Source organism: Hyperolius riggenbachi, chromosome 1, assembly GCF_040937935.1.
Source record: "Hyperolius riggenbachi isolate aHypRig1 chromosome 1, aHypRig1.pri, whole genome shotgun sequence".
Classification (NCBI taxonomy): Eukaryota; Metazoa; Chordata; class Amphibia; order Anura; family Hyperoliidae; genus Hyperolius; species Hyperolius riggenbachi.
Window position 1 is genome coordinate 326,558,721 of NC_090646.1, and position 23,022 is coordinate 326,581,742.

The 23,022-nt window shown below is 43.0% G+C and overlaps 1 protein-coding gene across 13 annotated transcripts in view; it reads right to left on the reverse strand.

Annotated features, from left to right (window-relative positions):
• The window catches only part of UNC13A (unc-13 homolog A), a 384,964-nt gene that overhangs the window by 177,081 nt on the left and 184,861 nt on the right, over positions 1 to 23,022 (reverse strand). For all 13 annotated transcript variants that reach the window (XM_068233882.1, XM_068233881.1, XM_068233874.1 and 10 more), the window contains 2 exons: positions 20,049 to 20,133; positions 16,590 to 16,642 (listed from right to left, as the gene is read on the reverse strand). In XM_068233882.1, the coding sequence (XP_068089983.1) occupies positions 16,590 to 16,642; positions 20,049 to 20,133 (138 nt within the window). The remainder of the gene's footprint in view (positions 1 to 16,589; positions 16,643 to 20,048; positions 20,134 to 23,022) is intronic.

Here is a 23,022-nt window from a genome sequence, read left to right on the forward strand (position 1 = left end):
TGGCCATGGACTTAAAAAAATCCTCTACTGACGTCAGCGCCTCGTGCCCTGTCTGAAGGCTATATGCCCAAGTTTGAACATCTCCTGACAACAGGGTCTTAATAAATGTAATTCTCTGTGCCTCTGTTCCTGACAAATTAGGTCTTAGTTCAAAATACGACATTATACGAGTCTTAAAATTCTGAAAATCAGATCTATGACCAGAAAACCTTTCGGGTACAGACATACGTAAGTCTGTAACTGGAGGAGATCGCACTGAATTTACAGCCGTCTGAAGGACCTGTAAAGACGCAGATAGAGCAGAGATCTGGGCCTGCTGACCGTCTAGCACTCTGATGAAATTTTCCACCGAGGTGGTGAGTGTATCAAGACGGCTGTTAAGTGCGTCCATTTTGTTTTTCAGGTCTGCCGTTCTGTAATGATCGGTGTCGGCACACAGAGAGAATCTGATTATTGGTGATCTGCAGTATTACCAAGAATACAGATATATACCTGATTATTGATGATCTGCAGAATCACCGATAATACAAGTATAACTAACCTCTGGACACCTGACAAAGTGTAAGTGTTTGATGTGACAGTATATGAGCCAGTGATCCCCTGACTGCTGGGAATCAGACTCTACTGCAGTCAAAGGACACCTAAGAGATGGAGTCCCTGACTGGATTGCGGAGAGGTCCCTTTAAGAGACAGGGAGTCTCTGCAGACAGTAAGAGAGGTCGGCCAGGCCAGGTCGGTAACACACGAGCAGATAAGGTACAAAGACAGAAGACTGATACAGTAACCAGGGACAGGCAGGGTTGGCAACAAGTAATCAGATATGCGTAGGTACCGAATTAGAGAGCAGAAGGAGGGTCAGGAAAGCAATAGGTCATAACAGATATCAAGCATAGGCCTAGTCTAGAGTGTGAGGTCCGTGTTCTCAACACCCAGGAACTGGTCTAAGAATAACACAGCAATGACACAGTATCCCTAGTCTTGGGTGTGAGGTCCGTGGTCTCAACACCCTGGAACTAGTCTGGAGTATAACACAATAATAACACAGTATCCCTAGTCTTGGGTGTGAGGTCCGTGGTCTCAACACCCTGGAACTAGTCTTGAGTATAACACAATAATAACACAGTATCCCTAGTCTTGGGTGTGAGGTCCGTGGTCTCAACACCCTGGAACTAGTCTGGAGTATAACACAATAATAACACAGTATCCCTAGTCTTGGGTGTGAGGTCCGTGGTCTCAACACCCTGGAACTAGTCTTGAGTATAACACAATAATAACACAGTGTCCCTAGTCTTGGGTGTGAGGTCCGTGGTCTCAACACCCTGGAACTAGTCTGGAGTATAACACAATAATAACACAGTATCCCTAGTCTTGGGTGTGAGGTCCGTGGTCTCAACACCCTGGAACTAGTCTTGAGTATAACACAATAATAACACAGTATCCCTAGTCTTGGGTGTGAGGTCCGTGGTCTCAACACCCTGGAACTAGTCTGGAGTATAACACAATAATAACACAGTATCCCTAGTCTTGGGTGTGAGGTCCGTGGTCTCAACACCCTGGAACTAGTCTTGAGTATAACACAATAATAACACAGTATCCCTAGTCTTGGGTGTGAGGTCCATGGTCTCAACACCCTGGAACTAGTCTGGAGTATAACACAATAATAACACAGTATCCCTAGTCTTGGGTGTGAGGTCCGTGGTCTCAACACCCTGGAACTAGTCTGGAGTATAACACAATAATAACACAGTATCCCTAGTCTTGGGTGTGAGGTCCGTGGTCTCAACACCCTGGAACTAGTCTTGAGTATAACACAATAATAACACAGTATCCCTAGTCTTGGGTGTGAGGTCCATGGTCTCAACACCCTGGAACTAGTCTGGAGTATAACACAATAATAACACAGTATCCCTAGTCTTGGGTGTGAGGTCCGTGGTCTCAACACCCTGGAACTAGTCTGGAGTATAACACAATAATAACACAGTAATCTGGCTAAGTGTGGATTCCCAGGTCCACCTGGTTCAACCACACTGAAAGATCTGACTATGGTCTGAGTGCTAACACGTAAGCATTTGCAACGTCAGACAACCGGCAACTGACAGGGAAGAAGTATATATAGTAGAGCGCTCCTCAGCGCCGCCCAGTCCCATTCAGCGTCCAGATCAGCTGATCCCTTTCCTATTGGCATAAAGGGCTTGACTGTTAGCGCGCACGCGCGTAGCTCTCCATCTGTGTGCACTACTAGGCTCAGACAAAACAGGCACGCTGCTGCTGCGGAGAAATCGCCGGTCTGAACGTGGCTCCAGCCGCCTCGCTGTCAGACCGCGCGGCGGTGTCTCCGCAATCCATTACACATTGATAATTTTTATGTGATTTTGTTGGCAGCACATTCAACTGTGTAAAGAATGAAGTATTTAATAAGAATATTTCATTAATTCAGATCTAGGATGTCCTTTTGTTGTGTTCCCTTTATTTTTTTTAAGCAGTGTCTATCTATCTATCTATCTATCTATCTATCTATCTATCTATCTATCTATCTATCTATCTATCTATCTATCTATCTATCTATCTATCTATGTATTTATCTATCTATGTACTTTAAAAATGTAATACAAACCAATAAATATGCATATCTCTATATTGGTCTATGGAAAATATGGCAAGCAAGGGTCGAGTGAGGCTTTTTGTTGGCATTTTTTAATAAATACTGTAAGGGCCCTTTTCCACTAGCAATCGCAATCACAAATCTCAAACGCCAGCAATTGCGATTTTTCATTAATTTTGTATATGATTGCGATTTTTTATTTGCTTTGCATTATCCCTCTTAAAATCACTCCAGAAAGCAATTGAGATTTTCAAATCGAATCACTATAGTGGAAAATACTTCTCATGATTTCTATGATAAAGTAGCAACCCTAGCGAATTAAAAATCACTAGCAATTTGCGATTTTGCGATACAGCTGTGCAGTGAAAAAAGGCTCTATAAAAAAAAAAAAAAAAAGGCTCTAAGGGAGGGATCCCACTGGTTTCTGTAGCAATCTCAGATGCAAGCATTTTGCCACACCATTTTGTGTCCAGGGGTGTGTATTAACCACTTGCCGTCCGCGCACTCATAACGCGCGTCGTCAAAGTGGCTCCTGGAGGACCAGCCACGCACATGTGCGTCGCCAGGTTCTCGGTGATTAATCAGCGATCGCGCGGCGGGAGCCGCGCGATCGCTGTGTCACGTGGTGCCGCCCCCTTGTGACTACAACCCGCCGGCCAATCCGCAGCGCCGGCGGGTTGTAACTTTTCAAATTAGCCACTTGAAATCGTATAATACAGTTTGTTTACCTAACAAACTGTATTATACTGCCTGCCTCCCCGCTGGTGGTCACACTTAGCGATCGACCACCGGCGAGGAGAGCAGGCACAGTGAGTGAACGCACCACACTCTTTAGGAGCCCCACAGACCCCCCGATCACCCGCAGCACCCATCAGACCCCCCCCTGTACACCCCTGCAGCACGCAGCTTAGACCCAACCACCCTCCATATCACCCATCAATCAATCCCTGACACCACCTGTCACTCTAATCAATCAGATCAGACCCCCAACTACCCCTTAGGGTTATCTGATCACCCCCCACCCCTTCAGATCTCCCTCCCCCCCTGTATACTGCATATCTCTATCTCCCTCTAATAGCCCACTGATCAACTGTCAATCACCTATCAGTCACCTGTCAATCATCTCTTGTCACCACCTGCCACTGCCCCACATCAGATCAGACCCCCCACTGCCCCTTAGGGACTTCTGATCACCCACCCACCCTTTCAGATCCCCCCGAGACCCCCCCCTGATCACATCAGCAGTCCATTGTTTACATCTTTTTTTCCCTGTAAAAACCCACTTATCACCCATCAATAACCCATCTATCACCCCCTGTCAACACCTGTCACTCCCATCCATCAGATTAGACCCCCAACTACCCCTTAGGGGTATCTGATCACCCACCCACCCCTTCAGATCTCCCCCACCCCTGACCCCCCCCCCTTTATACTATCTATCTCCCTGTAATCGCCCACTGATCAGCTGTCAATCACCTATCAGTCACCTGTCAATCATCCCTTGTCACCACCTGTCACTGCCCCACATCAGATCAGACCTCCAACTGCCCCGGGGCTTCTGATCACCCACCCACCCTTTCAGATCCCCCCGAGACCCCCCCCCCCCCCTGATCACATCAGCAGTCCATTGTTTGCATCTGTTTTTCCCTGCTGTAAACACCCACTTATCACCCGTCAATAACCCATCTATCACCCCTTGTCACCACCTGTCACTCCTATCCATCAGATCAGACCCCCAATTACCCCTTAGGGGCTTCTGATCACCCACCCCCTCAGATCCTCCCCACACCTTACTAGTGCATTGCTTGCGTATATTCTCCCCCCTGCCATTGTGTATCTTATCTCCTGTCTGTAAGGCTTGATTGTGCTTTGTTTGGCTACAATTGTCTCAATTGTACTGTGATTGGCATCGATTGTCGTGTGATTGGCTTCGATTGTCACGTAATTGGTTTTCAATTGTCGTGTGATTGGCTTCAATTGCCCTGATTGGTTTTGATTGTGCCAATTGCCCTCTGATTGGCTGTTTTGCCCTGTGTCTCGATTGTCTCAATTGCCCTGTGATTAGCATCGATTGTCGTGTGATTGGCTTCGATTGTCACGTAATTGGTTTTCGATTGTCATGTGATTGGCTTCAATTGCCCTGATTGGTTTTGATTGTGCCAATTGCCCTCTGATTGGCTGTTTTGCCCTGTGTCTCGATTGCCCTGTGATTAGCATCGATTGTCGTGTGATTGGCTTCGATTGTCACGTAATTGGTTTTTGATTGTCGTGTTATTGGATTCAATTGCTCCTTGATTGGCTTTGATTGCGCAGATTGCTGTAATTGTGTTGTAATTGCCTCGTGATTGTTTTTGATTATTTGTGATTGCTCTCTGATCCCCCAACCCCAACCCCCCCCTCACCGTCACTATCCTAGTGATCTAAAAACAGTGATCAGTGAAAACTGTCACTTTTTTAGTATCACTAGTGGTAACAGTTAGGCCAGTTAGCTAGGCAAAAGGGTTGTTAGTGTCAGTTAGTGCTCAGCCCACTGCACCACAGTCACTAATTAGCGTCATCACTGTCGCTAATCAGCATTGGTACTATATAGTATCTGTAAGTGATCATTAGTGATCACAGTCAGATCTATATTAGGGTCACTAGGATCCACAAAAAAACGCAGTGTTTGCCCGATCAGACCTGATCGTTCGCCTGCACTGCGTTCAGCCCGCCCCACCGCAGTGACAGAAATTTATTTTTTCTGATCACTGCAAAAAACACTGTACACTAGCTGTGGCACTGTAAACAGCAGTTTTGATTTTTTTTTTAATCAAAACTCAGTGACCACAGCTTTCTACCTCTCAAGTACTCCATTTCGCTAGGTAGGTGCTCTTTTTCCTGGGTAGTCTCAGAGGAATACCTCCTAAATTTAGCAGGCCACCATGGCAAAAAAGAGGTTTTCCAATGAAGACATCTACAGGTACATGGACCAGTCGGATGAGGATGATTGGGTCGACTTATTCGACGAATCTTCTGGTTCAGAGTACGATCCTGTAGACAGCAGTGGCTCTCTGACCGATAGTTCCGATGACGAAGTTGAGGTCCCGGCTAGAGCCAGGCGTACCACACCCCATGTCACTGGACTGCAGGTGGCGGAAGATCAGTCTCATGGGCAGCAGAGTGATGCTGGCGTTGATCTGATTTTTCTTGGTGAGGCATGCACCAGCAGCGCAGCATCTCCTGGACCTCTCAACACCAGTACTTCCGTAGAAGACCCTGGTGAAGTGGCGAACACCAGCCCGGAAGTAGAAACTGGTTCGGTGGTACGTGAATTAAGACCCGATTCACAGCCACCAAGTAGACGGGCCCGTACTCCCATTGGTTTTCCAGAGGTGCTGGCAAACCCTGATTGGCATTCCCCTGATCCCGCCGCACCCGTACTGCCCCCTTTCACCGCCCAGTCTGGAGTCCAGGTGGAGACAGTTGAACTAGGATCGGCCCTAGACTTTTTTGAACTGTTCCTCACCCAGGATCTCCTTGACTTAATTGTGGCTGAGACCAACCGTTATGCCACACAATTTATAACTGCCAATCCGACAAGCTGCCACGCCCAGCCTTTTCAGTGGAAACCACTCCAAGTTTCCGAACTGAAAATTTTTTTGGGCCTTCTCCTCAACATGGGTATTACCAAAAAAAATGTATTGCGCTCTTATTGGTCTACACGCCAAATACATAACATGCCCGTGTTCTCTGCTGCCATGTCCAGGACGCGATTTGAGATCATCCTGCGCTTCCTGCATTTCAATGACAACGACACCTGTCATGAAAGAGACCACCCAGCTTATGACCGGCTCCACAAAATTCGGCCCCTCATAGACCACCTGTCATCCACATTTGCAGATGCTTATACCCCTGAACAGAACATCTGTGTAGATAAGTCCCTCGTACATTTTACCGGGCGCCTTGGCATCAAACAGTACATCCCAAGCAAGCGCGCCCAGTATGGGGTGAAACTGTATAAGCTCTGTGATAGGGCCACAGGCTATACATCTCGTTTTAGGGTCTATGAGGGAAAAGACTCAAAATTGGAGCCGGTCGGATGTCCTGACTACCTGGGGAGCAGTGGAAAGATTGTGTGGGACTTGGTGTCACCCTTGTTCCAGAAGGGGTACCATCTTTATGTGGACAACTTTTACACAAGTGTTGCCCTCTTTCAGCACTTAAAGTTAGAAGGAATCCGATGCTGTGGCACCGTGCGGCCTAGTCGCCGGGGCTTCCCCCAACGGCTCGTTAACACCAGACTTCAACGGGGGGAGAGGGCCGCCTTGTGTACCGATGACTTGCTCTCGGTGAAATGGAAGGACAAGAGGGACGTTTACCTTCTGTCTACCATTCACACAGACACGACAGTACAAATTACACGGGCAACAGAGGTCATTGAAAAGCCCCTCGCCGTCCACAGCTATAATGCCAACATGGGAGGGGTGGACTTCAATGACCAGATGTTAGGGCCCTATTTAATTTCCCGGAAAACCAGACGCTGGTATAAGAAAGTGTCTGTGTATTTAATTCAATTGGCGATGTACAACAGCTTTGTTCTCTACAGTAAGGCTGGGAGAACTGGATCTTTCCTTCAATTCCAGGAAGACATTGTTTCGGCACTCCTCTATCCAGAAGGTGCCAGAGCCCAACCCCCAAATGCAACTAGCCGGCTGCATGGAAGGCATTACGCCTACCCGATTCCCAGTACCCCAACTCAACGCAACCCCAGAAAAAGATGTCGTATCTGCAGCAAGGCTAGAATAAGGCGTGACTCCCCCGTTTACTGTCCCCGCTGTCCTGACCAGCCTGGCCTATGCCTAGGGGAGTGTTATGAGAGGTACCACGAGAAGGCACACTTTTAGAACCTAGGGAACTACAGACACAGCAGTAGGCACACAAGGGTCTCTCAGTGCTATTTCACACTGGCGCGATGCGTTAGGGCAAATTGCCTAGCAAAAGTCACACTTTGCGGTCCCCCCCTACGCCGGAAGTGCTTGACTTAACGCTAGTGCATGCCTACGTTACTGCGTGGCTTCTGCGGCAATTTGGGTCGGCCCGGAAGTCATGTTAGTCTACGGCGACGCAGTTAATTACTTGGCCGAATGCTACTCTTGTGGTATTCCCTGAAGATCTATTTTGGGCGAGACGGTGCGGCGGGCTCGACCGACTGGATAGGCCAGTATGCAGTGTGAACCCAAACATCAGGTTTTGAGAGATCCAAATACACTGGCCTGCCAGAAACCTCTCCTTTCACTTGGGACAGAATGCATAATGTACTTCGCCACATATCTGTGCGATTTGCACTTTGCACATTGACCCATGGGGGAGGAGAAGTTTATCCTCAGCTCGCAGGTAAAAAAAACAAAAAAAAAAAAAACAGGTAAGCAAAAAAGTTCATATTTGGTTACCAATGTTATTGTTTGGTTTGAACATATTTAATAAAGTTTAAAAAGTTAATGTTATTGAAGTGCTTTGCTGCTTGCTTGCTTTTTTTTTTTTTTTTTTTTTTTTTCTTCTCTCTTTTTTTCCAACCGACCAATCAGCTGCAGCACTGATGATGCATCCTGACAGAAGCATTGCGCTTCTGTCAGGTTACACAAAATCGGTGCATGCAGCGCTGTAGGACGAGATTTCTCCTCCACAGTAAAAAAGATACGTTTGCCGAGGCATATGGGCCAAGGTGTGGTGTTGGGGATTCATATGCTTTGGCAAGCACTTTGTATCAAAAAAGAACTCAAGCAATGATTTCTCCATTCACATCGATCAATGTGGATGAATAAATCAGGATTGCCTGGGCATACGAGCTGGTGGGTTTGGATTTTTGGGGTGGCAGCTCCTATGTCCAGGCGGACGCCTTCCCCTCCTTTTTGTTTTGTTTTTTTCGTTTTTCTTCTCTCTTTTTTCTATCCAGACCGACCGACCGACCAATCAGCTGCAGCACTGATGGTGCATCCTGACAGAAGCATTGCGCGTCTGTCAGGTTACACAAAATCGGTGCATGCAGCGCTGTAGGACGAGATTTCTCCTCCACAGTAAAAAAGATACGTTTGCTGAGGCATATGGGCCGAGGAGCGGTGTTGGGGATTCATATGCTTTGGCAAGCACTTTGTATCAAAAAAGAACTCAAGCAATGATTTCTCCATTCACATCGATCGATGTGGATGAATAAATCAGGTTTGCCTGGGCATACGAGCTGGTGGGTTTGGATTTTTGGGGTGGCAGCTCCTATGTCCCTCTTTCTTTTCTTTTTGTTTCACATTTTTTGGCAGATATTTGTTCATCCACATTGATCGATGTGAATGAAGGGATGTTTGCCGTTCATTTTTCCTTTCAGCCCAGAATGCACTACCTGTATGCCCAATATAAGGAGTATAGCAGAAATACTGGCCATATATGTAATGATTGCAGAGGCCCTAAAATGCCAGGACAGACCCCACAAATGACCCCATTTTGGAAAGAGGACACCCCAAAGTATTCCATGAGGTGCATGGTGAGTTCATAGAAGATTTTGTTTTTTGTCACAAGTTAGCATAAATTGTTTTTTTTTTTGTTTTTTTTCACAAAGTATCCTTTTTTGCTAACTTGTGACAAAAAATATTTTTTTTATAAACTCACCATGCCCCTCATGGAATAATTTGTGGTGTCTTATTTTTAAAATGGGGTCATTTGTGGGGTTTGTTAACTGTCCTGTCATGTGGGGGGGGGGGCTAAATTGTGAGCACCCCTGTAAAGCCCAAAGGTAGTCTTTGCACGTTGGGGCCCCTTAGCGCAGTTAGGCTGCAAAAAAAGTGCCACACGTGCTATCGCCGTACCCGGGAGAAGTAGACCAATGTGTTTTAGGGTGTATTTTTACACATACCCATGATGGGTAGAAGAAATCACTCTGTAAATGGCAATTTTTTGATTTTTTTTACACACAATTGTCCATTTACAGAGATATTTCTCCCACCCAATATGGGTATGTGTAAAAATACACCCCAAAACACATTGTACTACTTCTCCCGAGTACGGCAATACCACATGTGTGGCACTTTTTTGCACCCTAACTGCACTAAGGGGCCCAGAGTCCAATGAGTACCGTTAGCATTTCACAGGTCATTTTGAGAAATTTGGTTTCAAGACTACTCCTCACGGTTTAGGGCCCCTAAAATGCCAGAGCAGTATAGGAACCCCACAAATGACCCCATTTTAGAAAGAAGACACCCCAAGGTACTCAATTAGGAGTATGGTGAGTTCATAGAAGATTTTACTTTTTGTCACAAGTTAGCGGAAAATGATTTTTATTGGTTTTTTTTACCAAGTGTCATTTTCCGCTAACTTGTGACAAAAAATAAAAACTTCTATGAACTCACCATACTCCTAACGGAATACCTTGGGGTATCTTCTTTCTAAAATGGGGTCATTTGTCGGGTTCCTATACTGCTCTGGCATTTTAGGGGCCCTAAACCGTGAGGAGTAGTCTTGAAACCAAATTTCTCAAAATGACCTGTGAAATGGTAACGGTACTCATTGGACTCTGGGCCCCTTAGCGCAGTTAGGGTGCAAAAAAGTGCCACACATGTGGTATCGCCGTATTCGGGAGAAGTAGTACAATGTGTTTTGGGGTGTATTTTTACACATACCCATGCTGGGTGGGAGAAATATCTCTGTAAATGACAATTTTTTGATTTCTTTACACACAATTGTCCATTTACAGAGATATTTCTCCCACCCAATATGGGTATGTGTAAAAATACACCCCAAAACACATTGTACTACTTCTCCTGAGTACGGCGATACCACATGTGTGGCACTTTTTTGCACCCTAACTGCGCTAAGGGGCCCAGAGTCCACTGAGTACCTTTATGATTTCACAGGTCATTTTGAGAAATTTGGTTTCAAGACTACTCCTCACGGTTTAGGGCCCCTAAAATGCCAGAGCAGTATAGGAACCCCACAAATGACCCCATTTTACAAAGAGGACACCCCAAGGTACTCAATTAGGAGTATGGTGAGTTCATAGAAGATTTTATTTTTTGTCACAAGTTAGCGGAAAATGACACTTGGTAAAAAAACCCAATAAAAATCATTTTCCGCTAACTTGTGACAAAAAGTAAAATCTTCTATGAACTCACCATACTCCTAATTGAGTACCTTGGGGTGTCTTCTTTCTAAAATGGGGTCATTTGTGGGGTTCCTATACTGCTCTGGCATTTTAGGGGCCCTAAACCGTGAGGAGTAGTCTTGAAACCAAATGTTTCAAAATGACCTGTGAAATGCTAAAAGGTACTCAGTGGACTCTGGGCCCCTTAGCGCAGTTAGGGTGCAAAAAAGTGCCACACATGTGGTATCGCCGTACTCAGGAGAAGTAGTATAATGTGTTTTGGGGTGTATTTTTACACATACCCATATTGGGTGGGAGAAATATCTCTGTAAATTGACAATTGTGTGTAAAGAAATCAAAAAATTGTCATTTACAGAGATATTTCTCCCACCCAATATGGGTATGTGTAAAAATACACCCCAAAACACATTGTACTACTTCTCCCGAGTACGGCAATACCACATGTGTGGCCCTTTTTTGCAGTCTAACTGCGCTAAGGGGCCCAGAGTCCAATGAGTACCTTTAGCATTTCACAGGTCATTTTGAAACATTTGGTTTCAAGACTACTCCTCACGGTTTAGGGCCCCTAAAATGCCAGACCAGTATAGGAACCCCACAAATGACCCCATTTTAGAAAGAAGACACCCCAAGGTACTCAGTTAGGAGTATGGTGAGTTCATAGAAGATTTTACTTTTTGTCACAAGTTAGCGGAAAATGATTTTTATTGGTTTTTTTTACCAAGTGTCATTTTCCGCTAACTTGTGACAAAAAATAAAATCTTCTATGAACTCACCATACTCCTAACGGAATACCTTGGGGTGTCTTCTTTCTAAAATGGGGTCATTTGTCGGGTTCCTATACTGTTCTGGCATTTTAGGGGCCCTAAACCGTGAGGAGTAGTCTTGAAACCAAATTTCTCAAAATGACCTGTGAAATCATAAAGGTACTCAGTGGACTCTGGGCCCCTTAGAGCAGTTAGGGTGCAAAAAAGTGCCACACATGTGGTATTGCCGTACTCGGGAGAAGTAGTATAATGTGTTTTGGGGTGTATTTTTACACATACCCATGCTGGGTGGGAGAAATACCTCTGTAAATGACAATCTTTTGATTTTTTTACACACAATTGTCCATTTACAGAGTTATTTCTCCCACCCAGCATGGGTATGTGTAAAAATACACCCCAAAACACATTGTACTACTTCTCCAGAGTACGACGATACCCCATGTGTGGCACTTTTTTGCACCCTAACTGCGCTAAAGGGCCCAAAGTCCAATGAGTACCTTTAGGATTTCACAGGTCATTTTGCGAAATTTCGTTTCCAGACTACTCCTCACGGTTTAGGGCCCCTAAAATGCCAGGACAGTATAGGAACCCCACAAATGACCCCATTCTAGAAAGAAGACACCCCAAGGTATTCCGTTAGGAGTATGGTGAGTTCATAGAAGATTTTAGTTTTTGTCACAAGTTAGCGGAAAATGACACTTGGTAAAAAAAACCCAATAAAAATCATTTTCCGCTAACTTGTGACAAAAAGTAAAATCTTCTATGAACTCACCATACTCCTAATTGAGTACCTTGGGGTGTCCTCTTTGTAAAATGGGGTCATTTGTGGGGTTCCTATACTGCCCTGGCATTTTAGGGGCCCTAAACCGTGAGGAGTAGTCTTGAAACCAAATTTCTCAAAATGACCTGTGAAATCCTAAAGGTACTCATTGGACTTTGGGCCCCTTAGCACAGTTAGGGTGCAAAAAAGTGCCACACATGTGGTATCGTCGTACTCAGGAGAAGTAGTACAATGTGTTTTGGGGTGTATTTTTATACATACCCATGCTGAGTGGGAGATATAACTCTGTAAATGTACAATTGTGTGTAAAAAAAAATCAAAAAATTGTCATTTACAGAGATATTTCTCCCACCCAGCATGGGTATGTGTACAAATACACCCCAAAACACATTGTACTACTTCTCTCGAGTATGGCGATACCATATGGGTGACACTTTTTTGCAGCCAAACTGCGCTAAGGGGCCCACAGTGCAATGACTACCTTTAGGCTTTACAGGGGTGCTTACAATTCCGCACCCCCCAAAATGCCAGGACAGTAAACACACCCCATAAATGACCCCATTTTGAAAAATAGACACTTCAAGGTATTCATTGAGGGGCATGTTGAGTCCATGGCAGATTTCATTTTTTTTTGTTACAAGTTAGCAGAAATGGAAAACTTTTTTTTTTTTTTTGTGACAAACTGTCATTTTCCACTAACTTGTGACAAAAAATAAAATCTTCTATAAACTCACCATGCCTCTTAGTGAGTACTTTGGGATGTCTTCTTTCCAAAATGGGGTTATTTGTGGGGTATTTATACTATCCTGGAATTTTAGCACCTCATGAAACATGACAGGTAGTCAGGAAAGTCAGAGATGCTTAAACATGGGAAAATTCACTTTTGGCACCATAGTTTGTAAACGCTATAACTTTTACCCAAACCAATCAATATACACTGAATGTTTTTTTTTTTATCAAAAACATGTTTGTCCACATGTTTCGCGCTGCATGTATACAGAAATGTTACTTTATTTGAAAAATGTCAGCACAGAAAGTTAAAAAAATCATTTTTTTGCCAAAATTCATGTCTTTTTTGATGAATATAATAAAAACTAAAACTCTCAGCAGCAATCAAATAGCATCAAAAGAAAGCTGTATTAGTGAGAAGAAAAGGAGCCAAAATTCATTTAGGTGGTAGGTTGTATGAGCGAGCAATAAACCGTTAAAGCTGCAGTGGTCTGAATGGAAAAAACAGCGCTGGTCCTTAAGGGGGGGTAAAGGCTGAGTCCTCAAGTGGTTAACAGGTTTTCTTACATTAGCTGTTGATTTCAATGAAAAAACACATGCGTTGTGCAGTAAAGAGGAACTCTCGCGAAAAAATTAAAATTTAAAACACATACAAATAAGAAGTAACTTTCTCCCAGAGTAAGATGACCCATAAATTACTTTTCTTCTATGTTGCTGTCACTTACAGTAGGTAGTAGAAATCTGACATTACCGAGAGGTTTTGGGTTAGTCCATCTCTTCATGGGGGATTCTCAGTATAGCCTTTATTCTTTATAAAGACATTACCTGAAAAAGATTTAACCACTTGCCGACCGCACACTCATACCGTGCGGCGGCAAAGTGGTAGCTGGAGGACCAGCGACGCACATCTGCGTCGCCAGGTGCCTCCCTAATTAGTCAGGAAAGGCCGCTCGCGAGCGGCCGTTTCCTGTTAGATCACGGAGCGGGTCTCCGTGAATAGCCTGCGAGCCGCTGATCGCGGCTCGCAGACTAAATGTAAACGCAGGAGACGTTCGTCTCCTTTGTTTACATTGAACGGCGCTGCTGCTACAGCAGCGCCGTAAGGCAGATCGGCAATCCCCGGCCAATCAGCGGCTGGGGATCGCCGCCATGTGACAGATGACAGCCTGTCACAGGCTGTACAGGTCGGATAGCGTCCTGTGCAGCCCCGATCACCAGGGGTGAGAGGGAGGAGAGGGAGGGGGGAATTTCGCCGCGGAGGGGGGCTTTGAGGCCCCCCCCCCCGCAACATCCAGGCAGGCAGGAGCGATCAGACCCCCCCTGCATATCATCCGCATAGGGGAGAAAAAAGGGGGGTGCCTGCAACCTGATCTGTGCTGGAGGCTGCAGAGCCCACCCAGCACAGATCGTAAAAAACAGTGCTGGTCCTTAAGGAGGGGTAAAGGCTGAGTCCTCAACTGGTTAAACAAAGATGCTGCACAGCCTCTCTGCTCGCTGCACACTATTTTGGCAGTTGGACGGAGCAACTGCCATTCACCAAGTGCATTTTAAAAATACAGAAAAGTAATTTATTGCTCATTTTACTCTGGAAGAAATGTCATTCGGTATTTATCCGTTAGCCGGGTGCATCTGGCAGGTGGCGCTGTTGTTTATTTCATTCATACTTACTTCACGTAGTAGTGTGTGAATGTAACCGCCGCAGGTGGCGCTAATTACATTTCCGTGTGTGTCCCCCCCCCCCCCCAGCTGGCAGTGTTCTATAGTTGAGAGAGGGCAGAAAAGGGGGAGAAGAACAACAGACGAAGGCAGCGGCTTCATCTGTTACATTGCCGCTGCCTTCATTTTAATTCCATTAAGTGACAGTTCCGGCCACTTCAAACACAATCTATTAGTTGACATTAACACTGTATTGTTACGTTCCGTAGAAATGTAATTAGCGCCACCTGCGGCGGTTCCATTGACACACTACTACGTGAAGTAAGTATGAATGAAATTAGCAACAACAGCGCCACCTGCAGGATGCGCCCGGCTAACGGATAAGTACCTGCCATTCTTATTTGTATGTGTTTTCAATTTTAAGATTTTCGTGACAGTTCCTCTTAAAGTAGTGCAGGTTGTATCTTTTTTTTAAAAAATGCTATGCAGAATCACATATCCCTCCAAAAAATGCATTACTGTACATGCATTTCCTCATGCGTTTTTGGTATGCAGCAAAACACTGTGGATTTTCTGATGTGTGACCCTTGCCTGGGTCAAAACCTGCTTGCTGGTTATGGTTTTAGCATGCATACTATTCTTTCTTAAAATCGCAAAAAATAATAATATGGCTTTATGCTACCCTGTAAATATGTACTGTATGTGTGTATCTGTAAGGTCAAGTAGTTCTCTCACCTTCCTTCAGCCTCTATACCCAAATCTAATACCATGCTCTTCCCCTATACGACAAGCCCCCAAGTGAATGGAGAACAGTGTGCCTACCTGACTACGGTTACCCCACAGGACTTCAGCGTGCAAGGTATAGAGACTGAGGACATGAAGACAGGAGTACTACCAAAGTCAACTAAGCAAGAAAACATGTGGCTGGATAATATCAGAAAATAGTGCAGGATGCACTTATGGAGGAGACTACACAGATCACAGCAGGAGTAGTAGACTCAGCTCTGGGCTTCTGATAACCACCACAATAAATGAGACACAATGATCGCTCAGAGCGACCACAGCTCTGAGCTTCTGTTGTCCACCACACTGAATAGGACAAGGACAGACAAACAGACAGACAGGAAGGAATGTTTGCCAATCTAATCTCTACTGCAGCGATGGCGAACATCCACACAGGCACAAACAAAACAGAACAAGAAGGAGCGTAACTAATAGCAACCGCTGCTATAGTAACGTCCACAGAATCAGAACTAGCAGGAGCGCCAGCCAATCACTACCAAAGTGATCGGCCAGAGTCCAGGCACGTAAAACTGGAAGGACTTTGCTGTTAACCCACGCAGGAACAGCAACTGTCCACAAGGAAGCACAAGGCAAATCACCATTGCGACACGAGACCCAGCAACCAGCTATGGCAGAGCTGAAAGCTATGATGACAAGGGAGGATGAGGCTTTTATATGTACATCATCCAATGAGAGCAGGCATACAAATTCCAACACAGCTGAATGATAATTACTTAATCCTGTGTTACTCTGATTGGAGGCTGCAGGCTGATTGCAGATGGATAGGACTCTCATTACAAATGCATGCAACATTTTGCAGCAATATGCATGTAGGGAATTCAGCACTGTCTTGCTGCAGCTCAGCTGCAACAAGCCAAAGGTGGATTAATGACAGCATCCTGAGCTGCTCTGAACTGCAGAGTGATTGCAGATGGCAATGACATGTATAGCGAATGCAATCAAAACTATGCAACTGAATGCATGCAAAAAAATCAGAACTGCCTGGTTGCAGTTCAACTGCAGCCAACAGGACATGCTACAGGAGAGATCATGACAGTATCCATGTATAAATATTTGCAAAATCCATGTACCCAAACAATTTGGAAAATCGTTTAGTTTAGTTTTGAAAAAGAGACTTTTTTTACATACCCATCTTTAAACCAAAGAGATTTTGACGTATCTCCACTTCCTTCACCTCTAGCCTGAAAGAGATAACAATGAACTTTAACTCAACATGAGGGCAACTTTAAATTAAATGTAAGCCACTTTCATTAAACATATTATTTTTTATTTTTTGCAAAATTCTGATTTGTGTTTCTGAAATCCGTTAATCGTAAAAATAACCCGTCCACTACTGTATTTACAAGTACTACAAAGAGGTGAAAGTACTCCAGACTATATCTTGCATGCCCAGAGAGCCAAAAAATTACTCATCCACCTTGATTATTATTATTATTTAGTATTTACATAGCGCCAACATCTTCCCCCGCACTGTAGAGAGTATATTGTCTAGTCTCTTAACTGTCCCTCAGAGTGGCTCACAATCTAATTCCTATCATAGACATATGTCTATGTATGTATCATGTAGTGTATGTATTGTATTCTAGGGTTAATGTAGAGGGAAGCCAATTCATGTAGGAGGAAACTGGAATGACTGGAGGAAACCCACATAGACAACATACAAACTCTTTGCAGATAGTGCTCTGGCCGGGGAGCCAGCGCTGCAAGGTGAGAGTGTTAACCACTACACCACTGTGGGATTACTCACAAGATGCTTTTACAAACCAATGAGAATTAATGTTAAAGTCATCCCAAAATCACTGCTACAGATCACTGGCACTTGTTACGACAAATGCTTTTCTGTAGGAAATAATACATAGCTTTATTAAGTACCTACACCTACCTAGGAGGGCATCTGTGCCTATAGTGGGGCTTTAAGGTTCAACTCCGGCCAAAACATAATTGTTTTTTAGTTTTGGATAGTATTTACAAGGTCTAAAAGCAGTATAATATTTTTGATTTAGTCTAGTGTAACTGAAAAGGCATGAATAACGCATGAAAACATCTCTGAAAATGCTAAAGAGAAATGAGAAGAAAATTGAATTAGGGCTATAAGCCTAAAACCTGAGAATTGGAATGGGATTCTGTAATACTGATAAGTATCCTACAGATTAAAGTGAAACATAATTTCAGTGATGGGCCCACTTTACTCCATCTTTAACACGTTTCTGTTTTCATTTCACTTCTATATATAATGTTTCCTAAATCCATAGCATTTAGTCTGTAGAAGCAAAAGAACAGTGGTAACAATTTTTACATAGAATTTCGTTACCCTGCCATACAATATTAAAATTGCCACAAAAGGAAAAATAATAGGGGTTGTCAATAAAAATAAATATGACATAAAATAAATAGTAAAAACAGTGCGGAATAAAATGAAACTATGGAAAACATAAAAATCACACCATCCAACACTGGCCATCCAGACATGCAGGAGGATTCCTGTAGAAGATGGGAAGGCTGCAAGACATTAATGAGCTGGAAGTTGGGGATGGTAAAAAATTTTTTTTTTACCTCAAGCACAACTGAGCATTCATGATTTTGGGGCTCACTACCCAATTACATTTTGGGGGACATTGTGCCTTATTATAATTGAGGACACAATGTCTCTGTGTTTGGCGTACATGTTGCCTAATTTGTATGGAGGACACTGCTTAATTATGGTGTTTGTGGATATATACTGTATGTTGTCTAACTATGTTGTTTGGGGGATATGCTGCCTAATTTTGAATAGGGACATTGTGCATAATTATGATGTTTGAGGACAAATTCTGTTGTTTAGGTGAATATATTGCATAATTATGATGTTTGGGGTAATATGGTGCCTAATCATGTTGTTTGGGACATGTTCTGCTTAGTTACGCAAATGCTTAACCTACCTGGCGGTATGATGTTTTTCATTTTATTGTCTAAAAGCGGTGCAATTTTTTTACAAGTTTTTAAACCCTAAAAATCCTACCACAAAATAGATCTGTGGCAGCAATGCACATTACTCACCTCCCATGGATCCAGCTCGGAGTTACCGCTCTGTGCTGCGGATTTCCGGCGCAAGGTTTGGGGAATAATGGCTGCTCAATTACAATCCAAGACACTAGAAATGGTTGTTGTAGTTGCCCCAGTGTAAAAAGCTTAGTACCCGCTGCTTGTCTCACTCACAATGGTAGGTTTATTGGCATCAATCATTGCATGTCACAGGTTAAGAAAGTGGAGTTTAATTAGTTGCATGCTTGGGCACAACCAGTATTCGTAGGACCTCAGCAAGTGCCGATATTCTTCTCATTTCAATGATACAAAACAAAATTTGGCCTCCACTTGCGCTTGTTTAACTATTTCTTGCAGTCGTCAAGGTTCACACAATTTTATCACAAGTTTTATCACGTCATCCACTATTTTTCATTGAGGGTCACGGTACGGCACTAATAGCCACATGAATAGGTGAATTGAGGATGTTGGAGTGTTGAGAGAAGCAACTCTCCACAAGGTGTAAAGGATGTCTCGTGACTATCCACAACATTATTTTGTATGCAAACAGTTGCTGAAGTTTTGTGCTATACAGAGAATCTCTGGTATTGGGTATGGGTGTATATATATATTAATTCCAGGTTCTGAGATTTAATTTCAGTTAGAAGGTTTTGGAGCAAGGTTGTCCAACTCCAGTCCTTGTGGGTGCGGATCCTCACACAATTTTAATATAACTTTAATTAATGAATGGGAGTAACCTAATTATAGCCCTCAAGGACTGGAGCTGGATAACTCTAGTTGAGTGTAATAAGGAAGTCCTGGGTATACAGTATGACTATGAACCTCTTAGAGATGTGGCTGGGCTAGGATATAGTAAAGATAGAAAGAAATGGACATTTATGCATGTAGCTTTCTTATAATCAAATAAAATGTTCCTAAATTCCTGTAATGGATTATATTCAATAGCGCTAAGGGAAATATAGCTACATAACTAACATGTTTTATATTCTAATTTGGATATCAGTCTGGTAAGTGTTATTTATGGCTGGTTTGTTTATTTTGAAGAGGATGGTGATAACGGGAAGTAGGGGGTCATCGAGGAGAAGTGGCTGTTTTATATTTATATCATTTGCATATATCATCTTTAAATATAGACGACAATGCCGGTATTAGTATGTGTTGAATATTTATGTGTCTTTGAACTGAACTAAAAACTTGAATTTTATAAGCCTAAACTCTTGACACAGCATTCACTCACTATTCACCTACCTGAAATGGGTATCTCGGGCATCTTTGCATGGAACAAAATGTTGTTTGGGAAGAGAGTGTGAGCAGGGAGGGGGCGGAGAGTGGGAGCCATTCTGAATGGAAAAAATCACAAAATGACACAACAAAAAATATGTATATACAAATAAAAGAAAGACAGAGAAGGCAAATCAGACAGGGTAAGAAAAATGTGAGCAGAATTACATGGAAGACTGAAGTTTGTCCGGTCACCATGCAAATTGATATTTCACTACAAAAAACCCCCAAAAACTTTATACTGCAGAACTGTAGTGTTATAACATAATTTGGTTTTACACATACCTCTTGTAGCTGCATCTGCACCTTGTTGAATGCTCTCAGCCAGTTTGACTTTGCCCTTGACATACCAGTGGTCTCATCTCTGTAACTGGAGAACATATGATAGAAGTCATAGACAGATAGGTAGACAGGTAGAGCGGGTTTTGGCCCTTTCTCAGGTGATTGAGTGGAGTTGAATTAATAGACCTGTATTCTCCCAGCAGCAATTGTGATAGGTTTCCACTATCCCTGGCCAGTATTTTATATTCTTATATACCATGTAAAATGCAGAAAAAAGGACGGAAAAACAAAAAGATTATCAGGAAAATGTAAACATTTGCAGAGGGCAGAAATAGGGCTTGGAACCTAACAACTTAAGACCCTACGATAAAAGATGATATTGGATGACACAGCCCTCAAGTCATTCAGCTCTTTAGAGTTAACTAACCAAGCTGCAGGCATTGTTTTGAAGATAGACCGTTAACCCTCACCACTTATACCACTTGTATATGATTTAAAAAAAAAAATAGCATGACAGTTTTTATTTATTTATTTTAAGTACCAGGGCCTTTTTTTCCCTTCACTTTTCGATTATGGTCACTGTAATTGTCTCACAGTGATCTTGGTTTCAGGAGCCAATGAAACTGACATTAGACAGCTGAGCTTAGGGGCGACAGGAGAGTGAAATCCACACCCTACAGGTGTAACAGGTAGATTTACAGAAAAGGTTAAAGGCAACTTGCAGTGGGGGCAGTATGGAGGCTGATTTCTTTATTCCATTACTTAAAATCTATTTTCCTTTAATGTATTTGAAATCACCGACCTAGGTCGAGTAATCAGGTTTATTGATTTATGTTGACTCCACTAACTGCAAACTATTTTCAGAAAAGCTAAAAACTACTGTAACTGACAGAGTAGCATAAGGCAGCAGGGGAAATTGCATAAACATAAATAAATACACATAGAAGCCTTTATTTTCTTCTAACTACAGGTTAGTTTCTCTGAAAAGGGGACCACTACATTGTAGACAAATGACACAACACAGTATCCTGTTAGCTTCTTCAGAATGATATCTGCATAAAAGTTGAGGGCCGGGGGCAAAAGGCATTCAGAGGTAACGTGACCATTAAAATCTGGCAGTGTACCTATTTTGTATTGTGATTGAAAAACAATCACTCTGGCTACATAACTGAAAGGACATCTGGAGAAAAATAAATATTTTCTTTAATAAATACAGTGGGAAAAATAATTATTTGATCCCCTGCTAAATTTGCCCACATACAAAGAAATAAACAGCTTGTAATTTTTATGGTAGTTTCATTTTAATGAAAAGAGACTACATCTACCAAAATCCCCTCCAAAATACAATCAAATACAATCAAAGTTATAATGGCCACTTTACACTACATTTAGGTAGTAGGGAAGTGGTTAATGATCTGAAGGCAGTTGGGACCACAGTCACCAAGAACACCATTGGTAACACGCTACGCCGTAATGGATTGCAATCTTGCTGCACCCAGAAAGTACCCTGTTCAAGAAGGCAAATAGTAAAGTAATTTAGAGAAGGCTTGAGAGAAATTGCTGTGGTCAGATGATACCAAAATAGAGCTCCTCGGCATCAATTAAATTAAATGTGTTTGAAGGAAGAAAAATATTATTACGCAGAAAACACCATCCCCACAGTCAAGCCTGGAAGTGGAAACATTTTTCTTTGCAGTTGTTTTACTTCAAAAGGTGGCCACTAACTGTCCAATTTCTAGCGAAAAATCGTTCGAGCGATCAGAAATTCTGATCAGAAGTGAAATATTGTAATACATCGTTCACTACACCATCACCGAACCAATCTTTGCTTCCTATCTATCACAACCAACAAGAAAATCCAAATTTTGGTTCGACGAAAATTCATTTGGATGACATTTTTTTCACTCGTTCATAATCGATTGTGTCCATCAATGGAGGTTATTTACAACCAATCCGATCAGAATTTCTGATCGATCGAACAATTTTTCGCTAGAAATTGGACAGTTAGTGGCCACCTTAAGAGTAAAGGTGAACCACATTGAGCGGCCAATGAACCTTAAAATATACCTGAGATGGAAGAAATATATATATATTCATATATATACCTACCTGGGGCTTCCTCCAGCCCCCTCCAGGATTTTTGGTTGAAATTCTGTCTCTCTCCATTAAAAACAAAACAACCATAAAAATTACAAACTGTTCATTTCTTTGTAAGAGGGCAAAAATTTAGCAGGGAGTAAAATAATTGTTTACTCCCCTGTACCTATGTAGAGAGAAGGGTTTGAATACTATAGAGCCTTCCCAGTCCTTGCTGTTTCCGGTTCTTCCTGGGGTGTTGCAGAGGAAGGTATTCAACCTGCTAGGTCGAATAGCTCTTTGCCATTGCTCATGCAGCCTTCAGGAGTACTTGTGTCCCCAAGTACTTTCATAGTCCAGTGTATCTGTACTCTACATGCAGGAGTCTGGGCACGCCCATGTGCAGTATTGTTCCGCTCATCTTTGGAAGTACTTGGGGATGTGAGTAGTTCCCAATGCTGCACAAGCAGTACCAAAGACCTAGTAGAACAAAGTAGCTTCCACTGGACACAGCACGTGAATGAGGACCGGGAAGGCTCTATGGTATCCACAGTCAATCCACTGCAGAGGTAAGTATAACATTTTAGCTTCAGATTTGCTTTAACATCGCAGATTTGGAATTGTGAATATGATATTTTACATGGTCTCATATTTCTTTCTTTCTAATAAGTTTTTCTCTTTTGTCATTTATGAAGATATTTCCAGAGTATTAACATTATCTTAGTGATTTAAAGGACACCTGAAGTGAGAGCAATAGAGGCTGCCATATTTGTTTATTTTTTTTAAAACAATACCAGTTGCCCGAGATCCTGCTGATCTTTCATGCACGAATAGTGTCTAAATCACACACCTAAAACAAGGATGCGGCAAATGAAGTCAAACTTTTAGTCAAACATCTGAT